This window comes from Bos indicus, chromosome 6 (genome assembly GCF_029378745.1).
Source record: "Bos indicus isolate NIAB-ARS_2022 breed Sahiwal x Tharparkar chromosome 6, NIAB-ARS_B.indTharparkar_mat_pri_1.0, whole genome shotgun sequence".
Classification (NCBI taxonomy): Eukaryota; Metazoa; Chordata; class Mammalia; order Artiodactyla; family Bovidae; genus Bos; species Bos indicus.
In genome coordinates this window covers 66,246,678-66,264,241 of record NC_091765.1, presented here as the reverse complement: position 1 = coordinate 66,264,241, position 17,564 = coordinate 66,246,678, and the positions used below count along the sequence as shown (strand labels likewise).

Genomic DNA, 17,564 nt, shown 5'->3' with positions numbered 1-17,564 from the left:
GAGAAATTTGCATTTTACACACACACACACACACACACAAACCCCAAACTCCCTTGGTTTGATTGTTTCCATATCAAATAAGTCCACCAGTCATCAAATTGTGAACAAATCATCAAAGGTCTAAACAGAACATAATTATTGGTGGTTCTAGGGACCTATACAGAAATTTACTTAGGTCACTGATTCAACATGTAAGTATTTCCATAGGAATCACTATTAAGATGACAGACACCTTTCCTTCTTGGAATCAATAACTAAAGTTTTTAAAAGTTCTCCTGAAAGTGCTTATCTCTGTTCAATACAACACTAAAGTTATACTGCCAAGTGTTTTCAAGTCATGAGTGAACTTTGAGGCGTCCCTTGATTATCGGCTCTCTCTCAGACACACACACACACACACACACACACACACACACACACACACACACACACTCTTTTCCTACTCTCTCCTCTCCCTTTCTCCAGACATCCTTTCCCTCCTCCCGGATGCGTTCTGGATGTGGAGTCAGCTCTGCAGTGAAAGAAAAAGTGTCAAGTGTCTCAAAAAGTGAAAGTGATTTTGACCTGCTATCCCTTGTTTCCACTTCTCTTCCCTGCAGGGAAAGGATGGAGCAGCAAAGCAGGGGGCATGCGCGTGCCAGGCGGCGGCGGGTAGCATAAAGGAATTTGTTATCTTTGCAGCAACAGCTTGGCAAAGGAGTTGACAACACAATGAGGCTCAAGTCCACCTTCTAACAGTTTGGCGAGAGAGCACCAGTGAGTTGCAATCCCTTTTACTAGGAAGATTTTTCTTTCCTCCGCCGCCCCACAACACCTGAAGGGGAGAGTCCCAGAGGTTGTTTCTGTCCAGACTTGATTTCCTCCTCCCCATCAAGATGTCCCACCCCTTCGCCCAGAAAGCCCATCCATCTCGCCATTTCTCCACCTCCAGCCTTAAAAATGGGTACAGACAGGTCCTCGACAACCTAAAGAGAGAAGGGCTTCAAGGGTTAAATCCAAATGCCACCGGAGGGAGAAGCGGAGGCTAAGCTTAGCCGTGGGCGGGGACACACTTGGCGCCGGGGCTCCAGAGCTCGAGAAGAGGCTGCAGCCCCTGTCTCACGCCCAGGAGTTAAACGTCGGAAAGAACTCGGCTCAGCCTTTCGGTATCAGTGCTCCAGGTGTTAACTCTGGCCGCTTCGGGGTGCGGGCAAGAAAGAGTGTGAGCGGTATACACAGCTCTTCATACACTAGAGAGCTCGGCGAGAAAAGGAGGGGGCGAGGAAAGGCAGGATCCGCCTCCCCGGCCCGCGTGCACACACGCGCCCACCGCGGCTGGGGCTGGCTGAGCGCGGGCGAGTGTGAGCGCGGGCGAGTGTGAGCGCGAGTGTGCGCACGCCGCGGAGAGCCTCTGCCCTCGCCTCGCACCCTGCTCAGGGCATCTGGAGAGCCTGGAAACCTGAACAGGCTTAAAGTATGGCATGTTGCAAAGATGGTTTCTGCCAAGAAGGTACCCGCGATCGCGATGTCCTTCGGGGTCAGTTTCGCCCTCCTGCACTTCCTGTGCCTGGCGGCTTGGTGAGTTCCCCGGGGTGCTGGGGTCAGGGGAAGATGAAGAAGGGGCCAGTTCTGGGTCTCCTATGGCCACCTGCCCCTCCCAAGGCGAACCAGACCCTCTGGTCTCCGCTGTAACGTCAGGGTCGCGGAGCCCGGCTTTGCTCTGAACGCGTAAACGCCAAGAGCAGCAGGGGCGCGGGGTCCGAGAAGAGTGTGGATACTGGGGTCCGTGTGTGCGGGCTGCGCCTCCCCGGGCCATTTCTCTCTCCTCCATCCCTCAGCCCTGACTCCTATAGTTTGGAGCGAGAGACTCTTTTCCTAGAACATAAACCTGTTTCCACCTGTTCGTTGATCAATTCTTAAAATAACCCCTCCGCCTGTTTTTTTTGTTTTTGTTTTTTTTGTGTGTATGTGTGTGCGTGTGCATTTGCAGTTTAAACGAATCCCCAGGACAGAACCAAAAGGAGGAGAAATTATGCCCAGAAAATTTTACCCGCATCCTGGACAGTTTACTCGATGGTTATGACAACAGGCTGCGTCCTGGATTTGGGGGTATGAACGATTTCAAACGCGCAAGTGTGTCCTGTGTATGTCTCTCTCTGCGTCTGCCTGTCTGTCTGTGGGAATATCATTAGGTATGCCTGGAATGCAAAAATGAAAAATCTGTTAGTCTCTCTCTCTTTCTCGCCACCTCCCCCCCCCCCCCCCCCCCCCCCCCCCACCCCCCCCCCCCCCCCCCCCCTCCGCCTTTCCCTCCCCGTCTCTTCTCTCTCCCTCTCCCCTCGTTTGACAAGACCTCTGACAAGAAGACCGCCCCCACCGGTACTTTCCCATCTCCCTGCCCGCTCAGCAGCTTTGCGTCTCCCCCACACTAATTACCTCCTGGGACCTGACTGCTGGGCGGGGGAGGGTGAAGGGAAAGAGTCAAAAATGGGAACCCGGGGCTCAATTGGCCCGCTGCTCTGCGCCCTGAGAATGGACTTCTCCCAACTTGGCCACTTTGCTCCGAGCAGGTTGCACTTGGACAGCTGATTCTAAGTCCCCTGTCCCCCCACGTGGTGTTAGTTCCTCAGCCAAAACCTCGACCCTGTTCTACCTAGGACACGAATCTAGGGCACGAAGCTGTCTGCTCTCCTAGAGAACCCAGTCCTTGCCTATTCTTTTCTACCCTGGGATCAAATTTTACTTTATTTGGAGAGGTGGCTGTTTACTTCCCTCCTAAGACTTTGAAGTCAGGGATGTTTCTGCTATATTTCTTCCTAAAGTAAATATGTATAAAGGGTCTAATGGAGGCACATCCATTCACAGCATCGTTGCTCTCTTTTTCGTATTCATAGTCCCTTTGCTTATGTAATGAGAATCTCAAGCATTGTGCTAGGCACCAGGTTCACAGAAATCTCAAGATACTATTCTTAACCTTAAAAACCCTCTCAGTCCAGTTCAGTGAGAACAATCTTCACCTAAAGCCTCAGCCCATGTCTCCTGACCACCAAGTTCCTGTTCTTTCCACTAGTCTGATCTAGTTACTTCTTGGGAAATGAGTCGAATAAGACATAGGCTCTACCTTAAAGGATAAGGAACCTTACTGTTTAACCTTACAACAACCCCGAGAGAAAGGTATTACTATCCTTGTTTTACAGGTGTAGAAGTTGAGGCTTGGGAAGATAACCAACTGGTCCAAGTTCAGACTTAATAAATGGCATGGGCAATATTGGAACCCACATCAAGCTGTGTACTTAAAAGACAAACCCACAAAGATTGGGATGCCATCAGATACTTTCTGATGAATATCATAGTATTAGAAGCACTGAGGCATTTGTGCTTCCTTTTGAGGGTTTTAGGAGATAAGGATGGGGAGTGTAGAAGGTAAATGGGAGCAGGATGTTTCTGAGAAAAAGAACAGAATTAGATATTATTCCAGAGGTGTTTGGTCCCAGCTTAGAAAGAATTGTTGAAAATAAAAGAGAATTGTATGGGTTTTAGGAGTCTAACCAGTCTTGTTTTTCTCATGTAACAAAGGAGAATGTTTGAAAGAGAAAGTGATTTATACTGAGAAACAGCATATTAGGCTTCTCTGGTGGCTCAGGTGGTGAAGAATCTGCCTGCAATGCAAAGGACACAGGAGACTCAGGTTCAATCCCTGGGTTGGGAAGATCCTCTGGAGGAAGGGAATGGCAACCCACTGCAGTATTCTTGCTTGGAGAATTCCATAGACAGAGGAGCCTGGCAGGCTGTAGTCCTTGGGTTCCTTAAGAGTCAAACACGACTGAAAGACTAGCATAGCATATTAATGATAGACTGGAATCCAGTCTTCTGAAACCAGGAGCCCACTTTATTCCTTATTTCTGGATTTTATTGAGAAGGTTACTGGGAGCCATTGAGGGATTTAATTCATTTTTTTGTTTGTTTTTGCATTTTGACAGTGATAAAGATGGGTCAGAGGATGAAAGATTCTCCCAGTTCTTCTCATGTTGCCTCTCTAGGGGTAGGATGCTTAGCCCTGCATTTGCCTTCATGCAAATCTGAAAAAAGGCTTCCTTACAGAAGTGAATCATTTGTCAATGCACGATCTTTCATAAGTGACTGGGAAATTATCACTTTAGATCAAAAATAACTGTGTGGAGAAAGTTTCAGATGATGTGATGCCATTTAAGGCTGTATTATATCAATAAAAAAGGATTTATCTGCCCATAAAGTTTTTAAACTTGACATTTTAAGTAAAGGAAAAAAATAATAGAAGTATCAAATCACATGTAGTTTAAATATTCATTAGTGAATTGATGTCCCTGAACATAAATTAAAGCACAAAATTATTGAAACTGTATGATTTTATTATTAAATGTGGAAAATTAAAATCACATCTGCCCAGTTGGTTGTAATGCAAGTTGTAATTCAAAAGGGAGAAGGGATCCATTGTAGATGCATCATTTTTTTACCAGCTACCTTCTCCCATGATAGTATATAGACAATAAAATAAATGAAATCCACCTATAGAAGCCATTGCTCGATTTTGGTTAGCTGCAGGACTGCTAAAATGTTTCAAGGGCATTAGTCATCTTGTTTGTCTCTGCCAAGTGATATTCGTTGCCCACTTGGAGGTTCTTTTATAGCTTTATGGGAAGGGGTTGAATTTGCATTATTTTAAGTGTTAGTAGTCAATTCATTATTAATAATTTACCATGTAGCACAATTTTGGGGGTTGTTGCTCATAAATATTTGTGGTAAATGTGATTCATTAATTAGAAGTGGGTCATTCTCTGTAAATATGTAGTATTCCAGATGTAACAGAGGAACAGTAATTCTCACCTGCAGAAAAATGTGTAATCTGTTTACATGGTGTTATAAATGAGCATCACAGAAAATAATAAGAACATTCATTGTTAGCAGAAACTCTTGAATGCCACAGGTTTGATGCCTTCCTGGACATCTTATATCTTGTGGAAAATTTGGCATTTTTGAAATGAAATGAAAATAATTCAGATTTTGACCATTGTGCTATAAATACAGATTTACTTCCTGGTTCCCTTAATCCTACTTCTGCTCTTTGTAGATCATTTACTTTATATCTGTTTATACAGCTTAGCAGTGTTCCCTTTAAAATAAAGCTAAAAGCAAAGATCTGAACTGAGATGGGAGGGTTTGTGATTGCTCAGTAGGCCAGGCAAAGGTTGAAATAGACTTGGAAATGAAATTACATATTTTTAACTCAGCAGCACAGCTTGCAATGGGGAAGTAAAAGGAACTGAAATGGTTCTTTCTTTTCGTCCCTCCAGGATTCCCTCTCCTTTGTCTCTGTTGGAAGAGGAAAGGAGAAAGGTGAAAAGGGAAGGATGGGGGCAGAGTGAGGGCACTTAGACTGGGACATCTGAAAAGGCAGAGTTCTTCCAGACTGCTACCATCTGGAAGGAGCTTGCACCAACCTAGAAGCAGCATACAGTAAACCATTCCACAGTAAAGAGCATCCCCTGGGCCTCTAGCCACTTCAGCACTGTTATACACCTTCTTAAAAATGCATAGCTAAGGTACTAACCACCTGTAGGAAGCCAGTCCTTATCCACTTCCATTGATCGAAGGATTACACAATCCTTTCGTGCATCTCTGCACAAAATCTGGAATAAATGAGGCACATGATCTGGAATAATAAATGCTTCCAGAGACATACAGATAGAGATAATTGCCTTGGTTCATCTTCCACAATCTCTCTGAAACGGCAGTGGAGCACTAGGGTTTTGCAAGGTTGTTCATCAACACTGTAAGACTTCATGTGAGTAGGGTTTTCTGCACTTTTGAAAACATTTTCACATACGATTTCTAATAAGATGATCACAACCAATGCAAAAAGATAAGCAGGGCATGCTTTTTTCTTCTCTTAGAGAGGAGGCTGGGAAAATTGCAGTGAATTACCCAAGAATCCTGCGTCTTATAGTTGACAAGACAAGATCAGAACTCACACTTCACTCTTTAAAACCTTAGTCAGGCAGCTGGTCTTTTGCTTCAACCACTTCTAAGACATTTTTTGCATCCTTCTGTTGACCAAGAGTCAAATTTTCATGAACATACCTTCCTGTTACAAAGTAGGTCATTACAGTAAGCAAAACACCATTGCCCCCAGAGGAGTAAAATGAGAACTTTTATTTTAAAGACTTAATAACAGTTTTAAATGGAAAAGTAAACATTGGGGGAATATATCGTTGTTGTTCAGTCACTCAGCTGTGTCCGACTCTTTGTGACCCCATGGACTGAAGCACACCTGGATTCCCTGTCCTTCACCATCTCCTGGAGCTTGCTCAAAGTCATGTCCATTGAGTTGGTGATGCCATCCAACCATCTGTCCTTTGTTTTCCCCTTCTCCTGCCTTCAATCGTTCCTAGCATCAGGATCTTTTCTAATGAGTTGGCTCTTCGCTTCAGGTGGCCAAAGTATTGGAGCTTCAGCTTCAGCATCAGTCCTTCCAATGAATATTCAGGATTGATATCCTTTAGGATTGATATACATTAGGTAAATTTGGAATAATTTTCCCACAGAAATGCAAATATGCTTGAAATGTTTTAAAATGATCTGTTGTTGTTTAGTCGCTAAGTTGTGTCCGAATCTTTGCAACCCTATATCTCAAGCTAAAAATTAAATTGATATATCATGCCAGCTTTATTAATTGAATGTTGACAGAGAATATATTTTTAAAAATATATAAATGAAAAGAACATTTGAAGTCCACAGTTCAGTTCAGTTGTTCAGTCATGTCCGACTCTTTGCGACCCCATGAATTGCAGCATGCCAGGCCTCCCTGTCCATCACCAACTCCCGGAGTTCACTCAAACTCATGTCCATCGAGTCCGTGATGCCATCCAGCCATCTCATCCTCTGTCGTCCCCTTCTCCTCCTGCCCCCAATCCCTCCCAGCATCAGGGTCTTTTCCAATGAGTCAACTCTTTGCATGAGGTGGCCAAAGTACTGGAGTCTCAGCTTTAGCATCATTCCTTCCAAAGAACACCCAGGGCTGATCTCCTTTAGAATGGACTGGTTGGATCTCCTTGGAGTCCAAGGGACTCTCAAGAGTCTTCTCCAACACCACAGTTCAAAAGCATCGATTCTTCAGCGCTCAGCTTTCTTCACAGTCCAATTCTCACATCCATACATGACCACAGGAAAAACCATAGCCTTGACTAGATGGACCTTTGTTGGCAAAGTAATGTCTCTGCTTTTTGAATATGCTGCCTAGGTTGGTCATAACTTTCCTTCCAAGGAGTAAGCGTCTTTTAATTTCATGGCTGCAATCACCATCTGCAATGATTTTGGAGCCCCAAAAAATAAAGTCTGACACTGTTTCCACTATTTCCCTATCTATTTCCCATGAAGTGATGGGACCAGATGCCATGATCTTAGTTTTCTGAATGTTGAACTTTAAGCCAACTTTTTCACTCTCCTCTTTCACTTTTATCGAGGGGCTTTTGTTGAAATCCACAGGGAAAAAGAAAAATAAAGCTTCATTCTCTTCAAACTTGTCACTTTCATTCATTGGTTAAATCAATAGATAGTGAGAAATTGTTTCGAGCTAAGAACAATGGAAAGTTGTAAAGATATAATTCTGAATCAGACACAGGCTAAGCAGTGTAGAGAGAGAAAAATAACAGGGAAACAAATAATTAAAGATAATGCTATGGAACAATCCAAATGCTAAGATAAAGAATAAGTTGAGTGAGAGATCTATTTCAGATACAGTGGATGAGGTAGATGTTTAAGCTGAGACCTAAAGGTGACAGACTTGGGAAGAGTAAATAAAACTTGTCTCAGGCAGAAAAAAAGAAAACAAAAAACAAATGCAAAGATTCTAAGTTAAATAATAATGTGATTCAGACAGTGAAGGGTGTCCAGTGTGCCTGGAGTCAGAAAGCAAGAGGAAGAATCTCATAGGCCTAGCTTAGTGCTGTTAGAGGAGGTCGCATTATGTAAGGTCTTTCATAAAGGAGTTTTCTTTTATGAACCTCAATTCTATTGGAGTTTTTTAGGTAGAGGGAATGACATGGTATGACTTAGATTGTAATATGATATCTCTGGCTGCTGCATAAAGAAAAGAAAGGCCTAGATATGGAGTTGAGATGATATTAGAAGCAAGGAGACCAATGGGGGGAAAAAAAAAAACCTTTTATTCTCTGGTTGTCTCCATTTAGTTAATGATGGCTTGGAATAAGATGGTAAATGCAACAAAGATGAATATAAATAGATAAAGGTGAGATATATATTGGAGGTATAATTCAACAAAAAATTGGTGATGGATTCCTATAATGGTGGTAAAGGAGAGGGAGAAACAAGAAATGAGTCCTGGATTTTTTATTTTGAGAAAATGGACAGGGAATAGTGTTATTTAAATTGGAGAGGATTGGAGGAGGAACAGTAAGGGGAGAAGGGTGAAATTTAGAGATCATGTGTGGATATTTGAACTATGCTCCTAAGTAGAAAAGAGCCTAAGTTGTCTTTAGGTGGGGTCTTCTGGTGACAAGGAACTACAGATGCAGACTTGCTGAGAATGGAAGTGTCACTGCATGAAGGAGTGGAGTATGTCACTGCATGGCTGAGGAGTAAGAAGGGGTCAGTGTGATACAAGGATGAGGTTGTATAAAGCTTCGCAGACTGGTGAGAGCTTTGCTTTTACTCTGAATCATATCAGAAGTATTTGGAAGGATTCCACTAGGGGTGAGACCTGAACTGGCTAATTTTCAAATGCTCACCTTGGTTGCTGGATTGAGAACAGTAAGTCAGGGTCAAGGGCAGAAAGGTTTTTATGATCAACCAGGCAAAAACTGATGGCCATTTTGACCAAGTTGGTGGCAGAGGAGCCTGTAAAATTGTAAGAAATGGTTGGCTTTTGGCTATTTTTCAAAGTTATAGTCTACTGGTGACAGCTAGGCTATGAGATGTGAGAAAAAAGGGACACATGAGGTCTGACTCAGGAGTTTTAGATTGAACAGCTAGAAAAATGGAGCTGCCAAAACTGGCTGAAGCAGCTTGGGGATGTAGTTGAACAATTTGCATGTGGATATGTTACATTTGAGCTGCTTATTGGCTGTAAAATGAAGATAGTCTTGGAATGCAGGGATATTGGATATGTCAATGTGTGTGGTATATAAGGCCATAAGACTGCAGAGAAAACCAAGGAATTAATGGCGATAGAGAAGAAGTACAAATATTGAGCTCCAAAGTCCCCAGTGTTAAGAGGTAGGGAAAGAGGAGGAGGAATTTCTGTCTCAGGAAGACTGAAAAGGAATGGCCTTTGAGGTCAAAAGAAAATATCCAAGAGAGTGTTTAGATTGGATGTAAAGAAAAAAAAAGGTATTTCAAAGTGGAGGCAAGACTGATCAATTATATCTAATGCTTCTGACAGATAAAGAAAGATAAGAACATCAAGTGGACCTCTAGATTTAGCAGTATCTACATCTCCAGTGATTTTGACAAAGGCAGCTTTGGTGACGTGATGAAAGTGAAAGTCTGATTGCGTGTGTTCTGGAAAGAATGAGAGGAGTTTCTTTCTGGGATCTGTACAGGGGAGCAGAGAAATGAGCTGGTAAACGGGAGAAGTAGCATCAGGAGATCTTTTTTAAAAATGAGAGAAATAAGATTATTTTAAAACTTTGAGGGAATGATGCTGTAGATAGGGAAAAAAAACCTTATAATACTGACAAAAGCAATTTTAGTGGATCCTAAACATGAAAACTAGATTGTAATAGATGATGGAGTGAATAAAAAGAAAATTCCAGGCAGTCAGCATAGCCTTCTTTTCCCCTCAAAGTTTACATATGAAAGAGAAGAGGAAGAGGGAAGGTTACCTTTTCCAAATAATTAGAAATACCATAAGCTGTTTGTGTACCACTGGAAACAGACAAGGAGAGAATAACTTAATATTAGAGTGGAGGGAAAGGATAACTGAAAGAAAGATGCCCTTGAGACAGCAAGAGACTGTGGAATCCAAATCACAAATTTACTTTCTTATGCTCTTGATTTAACAAAAAAGATGTACTGGTGCTAATATACACATAGGTTCCTTAGGACAAGAATATGCAAAATGTATTTTTTTGTTTCCTAAGATAGGCACTAAAAACCTGGTTATTAATAACTGTTCATTTTCTCTTAGATGAAAAATTGCATCAACTTTATTTTATATATCATTAAGCAAATAGCTGCTTTATTATCTAGGCCTTTTTATGTATTTGTTTTAAAAAGCTTCTGCTACACATAATAAGATTCTGGATTAAAAATCCTTGGTTCATGATACATTTTCATTATTGGTCCACAGATAGCCTTCTTTATATCTATCCATCTATTCGTTCATTTGCTCTAATAAAATAAACACCCACTTAAATAACTAAACAGCACAACCTTGATAACTTACTCTGCTATATGGTCTCCCTCATCCTATTTGCCTGTTTTCCCCACCCAAAATAACCATGATTCTGAGACCTTTTTAAGTTATTCCATAGCTTTATTTGAATATTGCTTTAGCTCAAATTTACTCTTTTAATAAAGACATTGAAATTTAAAAATTTTCATTTGTTTTGAACATGCTATTATCTTTTGATGCTTTTTCACTTGTGTATTTCTAAAATCTATTCTTACCATCGTGTCTTGCTATAGATCATTCATTTTAACTGCTGTGTGATATTCCCATTGCATAGGAACTAGCTGATTCATCTGCTGCTCTGTTGGCAGTAGGCATTTTGCTTGTTTCCAAGATTGTGTTTCTGTGAATATTCTGGCCCAAATTCCCTGCTGTAAATGTGCAAGAGTTGCTTTTGCATATATATCCAAAAGTGGATTTTTCTGGATCTTAGTGTAAGTGGGAGTTCAATTTGATGAGATAATGCCAAACTGTTTTCTGTGGTAGTTTTACAAATTCAAATCCATTTACAGTGAATATGAGATTCAGGATCCACAAACCTTTCAACACTTTAGAAAAGAAATGGTATTTTAATGTGAAATGACTTGTATTTTCCTGATTTCTACTCTGATTGAACATCTTTTCAAAATGTTATTGCTCACAAGAATTTTCCTTCTATGAATAGCATTTTCATCTTTTGCTCATATTTTTTTTTTGTTTAGGTACTGTTATTTGTTTATTTGATAGCTTTAATATTTAAGAAGTAGAGCTGGATTCATGGAAGGATCATAGCATAAAGGAGGCACTAATCTTTAATGTCATCTAAGTAAAGCTCTATACTTGTTTGCTTTCTCAACAGTATCAATAGACATCTGTTCCTTCTTTAATATACAGGAAGGCTAGTTTTTCTATATTTTGTAGGTGACAGAGAATTAGAGATTTCTTTACATATTACACTGAGATTCATTGTTGTTATCATACATCTTAAATATTTTAAGTCTCTTGATTTGGGGAGACATTAATAGTGTTTTATGAGATGTAGCTGGTGCACGGATTTAGGTGACTGAAAACCCAGAAAACTTTCAAGTGCACAGCTCAGAAGGCGATTTGGAGAACAGGAGTTGACTCAAATGTATCTGCAAAACAGCTTAAGTGTTTTTTCCTGGGTATGACAGCAAGTTGGACCCTTTTACTAGAGAAGAAATTAAAAAGTGATATTTTTGTCCAGGTCTCTAAAGCTAAAGAGTGGGAAATTGTCTAAGACCTTGTTAATTGCTTTCCCACTTTCCAAGCAAATTGGATTCATTAGTATGATGGGAGTATTCCTATGAATTTGATCCTGGTCGTCTCGGTTCCTTTCAAAACTGTTGAAGATCCCTTTGCCTTAGGAATTGTCCACTATGTTGGGGGGAATAAAAACTATTTCCTTATTATCAAAGAAGCAAGATTTTAAAAGATTCCTTTATGTTACGCAAATGCATATAAAATTATGAGAAGTCCTTCCAAGATCAAAATTATCTGGTTTCTATGTAATTATACTCTTAGGAACATTGATCTGAACATCCTAAACTGCAGTGTTAGAGGAAGCGTCTCTAAGAATTATTCTTAATTGCATAGCGACCGTTGTTCATTGAGCACTGATTTATTAGAAATCTATTACATTTAAGGCCTAAAATCTGTTCAGGAAGAGGATACAAATATAAATAAAACATGGATTCTACTTTAATCAGGAAACATTTGTAGCTTAGCTAATGTAACGAATGAATCCCAGAATTTTTTTCCTTTGGTGAGATTTTAAAACCACTACTAGGGTGATAACTGGGAACACAATCAAACACATAGTTATTCACCACCTGGTATGTGAAAAACACTGTGCTCGTTTGGGATTTCCAAGAGAATTAAGATTCACCTTTGCTGTTAAGGACAGAAAGACTCAAGCAGGCTGTAATAAGAAGAAGAGCAAATGCATACAAAGAGCTACAAGAATATAGTTCAGAAACTACTTATGAAACAAAACAAGAAAGATAGGTATGGCATGTTATGTACTAGATAGAAAATTATATGTATATTATTAACAATGGATTTACTATTTAATGACATCATTAACATAGTAAATCTAGAATATGTCTTGTAGATCAACACAGGAAGGTTATAATTCTGGCTCTGGAATATAACATTTAACCTCTGTGAGCTCAGTTTCCATATCCATAAAATTCTCTTAAAATATCATTCCTGGAGAATATTATGAAGATTGAATGAAAGAGCATATGGGAAGAATTTAGTACCCTGCTTGGCACATGCAGGCATACCTGCTCAGTCTCTCATTTGTGTCCGACTCTTTGTGACCCCATGAACTATAACCCACTAGGCTCCTCTGTCCATGGGATTCTCCAAGGTAACAAATCTGGAGTGGGTCCATGCCTTCTTCCAGGGGTATTCCTGATCCAGGGATCAAACTTGTATCTCTTGCATCTCTTGCATTGCAGGTGGATTCTTTACCACTGAGCCACCAGGGTAGCCCACTGGCACATAGTAGGCCTTAAATAAATACTAGTATGTTTGCTTATTGTTCTTTGGAAACAGCCCGGTCGCTTGGGAGCAGTTCCACACATACATGCCCCTTGATTCGTCCACTCTCCATCCCTACTGCCACATCCCTTGTCCAGGACACTGTCACCCGTCACCTGACTTAGTACAGCAGCCTCTTAGAAGAGATTTCTTCAGTTGGTTGTGTGTGTGTGTGTGTTAGTCACTCAGGTATGTCCAACTCTTTGTAATCCCATGGACTGTAACCCGCCAGGCTCCTTTGTCCATGAATTTCTCCGACAAGGTTACTAGAGTGGGCTGCCATTCCCTTCTCTAGGGGATCTTCCCGACCCCAGGATTGAACATGGGTCTATTGCACTGGAGAAGGAAATGGCAACCCACCCCAGTATTCTTGCCTGGAGAATCTCATGGATGGAGGAGCCTGCTGGGCTACAGTCCACGGGGTCGCAAAGAGTTGGACACGACTGAGCGACTTCACACGCACTACTGCATTGAAGGTAGATTCTTTACTGCCTGAGCCACCAGGGAAACCTCCTTCTACTCCTGCTTCCCTATAATTCAGTGCCCATACAAATGCCAGAGTGATTCAGATCATATATTTTCCTTACATCAAACTTTTCAGTGGTCTCCCAGTGATTAAGGAATACAAATCAAACTTCTTACCATAGCCTATAAACAGAGGCAGAGCTGGACTGCCTATCAGAGGGAGAAAACTTGGGGGGAAAAAAACAGGACAAATGATTAACCTCTGTATTCATTCGCTTCAGCTGCCATAACGAAGTGCCATGGACAGAGTGGCTTCAATAACAGTAAATTCATTTTTTTCACAATTCCTTAAGCTAGAAGCCCAAGATCAATGTGTCAGTAAGGTTGATTTCTTCTAAGCTCTTTCCCCTTGGCTTGTAGGTGGTTGTCTTCTCTTTGTATCTTAGTTTTTCTTCTGTGTGTTTCTGTGTTCTATTTCCTCTTTTTATAAGGACACCAGTTATATTAAATTCAGGCCCAGCCTAATGACTTCATTTTAAGTTTATTCCCCTTGTAAAGACCCTATCTCAAAACATAATCACATTCTGAAGTACTAGATGCTCAACATATGATTTTAGGAGAATATAATTCAGCTCATAACAATCTCTTTCACTGGGATTTCTACAAGTTTAAAACAGTGAACTTAACATATAAATAAGTTGCTTAAAAGATACCACTTTCAGAATATGGACAGCGAAGGAGGTGTTCTGTCTGAGTTTTTCCCCTTGAAGTTCTCCTACCTGAAATGCATTTTCTCAGCTCTTCCAATGTCTTGTGATCATTCTTCAGCTCTGTTTGAAAGTCACTGCTTTGGAGATTGGTATGACATTGTAAATCAACTATGTGCTGTGTGCTTAGTCGTTCAGTCATGTCTGACTCTTTGCAACCCCATTGATTGTAGCCTACCAGGCTCCTCTGTCCCTGGGGATTCTCGAGGCAAGAATACTGGAGAGGGTTGCCATGTCCTCCTCCAGGGGATCCTCCCAACATGGATCGAACCCAGGTCTCCTGCACTGCAGGTGGATTCTTTACCATCTGAGCCACCAGGGAAGCCCACTATACAGGAAATCAATTATACCTTAATAGAAAAATAGAATTTAGAAATTAAAAATAAGTCACTGCATTGAAGAGTGGCTAAAAAATCTACAATGGCTTTCCCAGACTATTACCAGCCTGTTTTGTTTCTTTTATGAATGATAGCATTCTTTCATTTAATTCATTTCCTTATTATTTATTCTTTGACTCCCCCAATAGCATGTTAAGTGCCTGAGGCAGGAAACTTCAGATTTACCACTGTAACACCAGAACCTAGCATGGAATGGTGTACATCAGGTGGCCACTCAATAAATGTTGAATGAATGGGTGTCCAAATGCAATTTTTCTACCAATTATATATTTTTAGGCTCTCATTCAATCTCAAAGACCTTTTTGATTGTGTAAAGTAAATACTGAATAATGTCACAAATAATCAAGGTTGTAATTCTGAACATAAAGCATTTTTCAAGAATCATTGAAAAAGTAACAATGTTATGTCAGAATTTGAAAAGATTGGTTATCATGGAGTCATTATAACTTTAAGAATTAGCATAAACCCACACACCTTAAAATAAATGTATAAGGAAAAATATGATTGGCTTAATCCCTCCCTTTCCTACCTTTCCTGCATGTCAATAGAACACCTGTGGTATTAATGTTTTACAGGACACAATTAGCTAAATAAATACTGTTCTAGGAAACAGATAAACATTTTCTGTGAACTAAAGTGAACAGCATCACCTAGGAACTTGTTAGAAATGTAAATTTTCAAGCCCTACTTTAGACCTACTTTACGGCAAGTCTGAGGTAGGCTCCAGCCATGTGTGCTTTAATAAACCTACTGGGTGGTTCTGATCCAGTTAAAGTTTTAGAACCAGTTTCCTAAATTGATCTTCAAAGTAACTGAATTTCTCAAGATTCTCATCAAACAGTCTCACTGTCGAGATCTACTCAGCCTTAATTGTTCTGGGTAACTTATCACTCCTTGTCCTGACTTGCACTGAAGTAATGTTTTTAACACTTTAGCAATTGTCCTTAAGAAGCTAGCAGAGTGATTTCTCTCACTTTTGAATTTTTTTGGATGAAATCTCCATCTAGTAGGGTTTGACACACATTATTTGCTTCCTGGATTACCTATTTCTGAAGCACTTTGGCTTTCATAAGCTTATTACTATCATATTTTTGTTGTTGCTGTTTTCAATTTCTCAGTCAACTTCTCACACTTATTCTCTGTTTTTTTTTGTTACTTTTTAAAAAATGAAAAAATTTTTTAACATTTTAGAAAATATTATTTTTACAAAATGAAAACTCGTGGCAGATCAGCATTATTTATACTTTTTCTCTCACTGTACTTCCAAAGGATATATTTTTCTTAGGATACTTATTTAAGAAAGAATTTTCTTTCTCCTTCAGACTATTTTTCTTTCTGTGGTTCAGTCTTCACCATGTAGAGGGAGAAATACTCTCATTTGTTTTATGAAGATAACTTTAGACCTAGGGCATAAAGCTATTCCAACTGCTCTGTGTTCTTTTTGGCATAAATCCAATTGCCTACCCAGTATTCAAGAGAAACAGTCCATCTTGATAACAGATGTTGTTCTTTCCAGTATGGAATAGGTAGCCCCTGGCCATCCAGTGTTATAAACCATCATATAAGAAATGATGTTCAAGAGTGCAGCAATTTAAAATTTTTATTAGTAATTAAAATTGCTATTATGTACAATAATAATTACTATCATTATTGAGCATGTTATGTTCTGGAGACTGGGACAAGTGATTTACATGTATTATTTCAGCTAATACCCATTAAAACCTCCTCTGTATCTGATGATGTATGACTTGACTAAGATCATGCGATTAGAAATTATTAGAGCCAAATTTAAACTATGGAATTTCTCATTTTAAGCAACATGCTAAACCTGGATTGCAGCAGTTTCCTCTAGAATCTGTGTCAACCCTATTGTCATGATGCTCCCATATTTTGCTTCTGCCAAACACACCCATACACTTGTTCCTGAAACAGTCTTATTTAGAGGTAGGAAAGACCCTCAATAGCAAAGAAAAGCTAATACTTGATAAATACTTTCATGAAAGTGTAACTGTGTTCAGGATCTCATAGGAGAAATTTCATCTGATCCCCATCAATAGTCTTGTCTGATAGGTGAGGTTGCTGTCATTGAGGAGTTAAGTAACTTGCCCAAGATCACACAACAAGTAAATGGCAGAACATACATGGGTTTGACTTTTAGGAGAGCTTGTTTTTGATCTTAATTACCAGTGGATGATCTTCCTATTGTTAAAAGTGACCTGAATCATTTTTGTGTTTATTTACCAATATCCTCAACTCACTGAAAATGTGTTCCTTACAGCCATTATGGTTTTTCTCTACTTTACTCTTGTGGTTAAGTTCCCTCTTTTTAACAGCTCACTTCTTTACTAAAAGCCAATCAGATGATGAGCTATAAAAAAAAATCACAAAAGCTAAAAGCTTTTGTTCCCCGCACTGCCTGTTGTAACAGTGCCCGGGGGTGATGTATCTTTGAAGAACTAAGAATCACAGTAAGTAATTGGGGTTTCTTTTTGCCTGTAAGTAAATATTGCTTTCTGGTTTTGTTGTTCTTTTGTCTACATTTTTTGGAGAGATACATAATCTCACTGAAAACATAAGATGCTTGTAAAAACATGATTTATCTGTCTTTTTAATTATCAAACCCTCCTTGCCTGTAGGATTGGTAATTATCTTTTCACACTTGTTTAATTCATGCCTACTAGGTCCTGTTACAGAAGTGAAAACTGACATATATGTCACTAGCTTTGGACCTGTTTCCGATGTTGAAATGGTAGGTATCTGGGAAATTAAATGTACTTTTTGAGGTTTGGAGAAAATATGCAGAAAAGAGGGCAATTAACATTTATCTTATAATCGATTACACAGAACTAGAAAGTGAAAGAACAGCCTAAAAAGTTTAAAAAAGTGAGACATTTAATTTGCATTTCAGCTGTAATAGTTGAGGTTTTTTTCTGGTTTGGAGTCATTCTCAACAAAGAAAAG

General features: G+C 39.9%; 1 protein-coding gene across 3 annotated transcripts in view; it reads left to right on the top strand.

The window, feature by feature from the left end:
- Positions 1-996: 996 nt before the first annotated feature.
- The window catches only part of GABRA4 (gamma-aminobutyric acid type A receptor subunit alpha4), a 238,179-nt gene continuing 221,611 nt past the window's right edge, over positions 997-17,564 (top strand). Inside the window, exons 1-3 of one of the 3 annotated variants that reach the window (XM_070791383.1) lie at positions 997-1,557; positions 1,970-2,088; positions 17,285-17,352. In XM_070791383.1, coding sequence (XP_070647484.1) covers positions 1,472-1,557; positions 1,970-2,088; positions 17,285-17,352 — 273 coding nt within the window. In that variant the 5' untranslated portion in view covers positions 997-1,471. The remainder of the gene's footprint in view (positions 1,558-1,969; positions 2,089-17,284; positions 17,353-17,564) is intronic. The other 2 variants (XM_070791382.1, XM_019962690.2) reach the window with 2 other exon arrangements.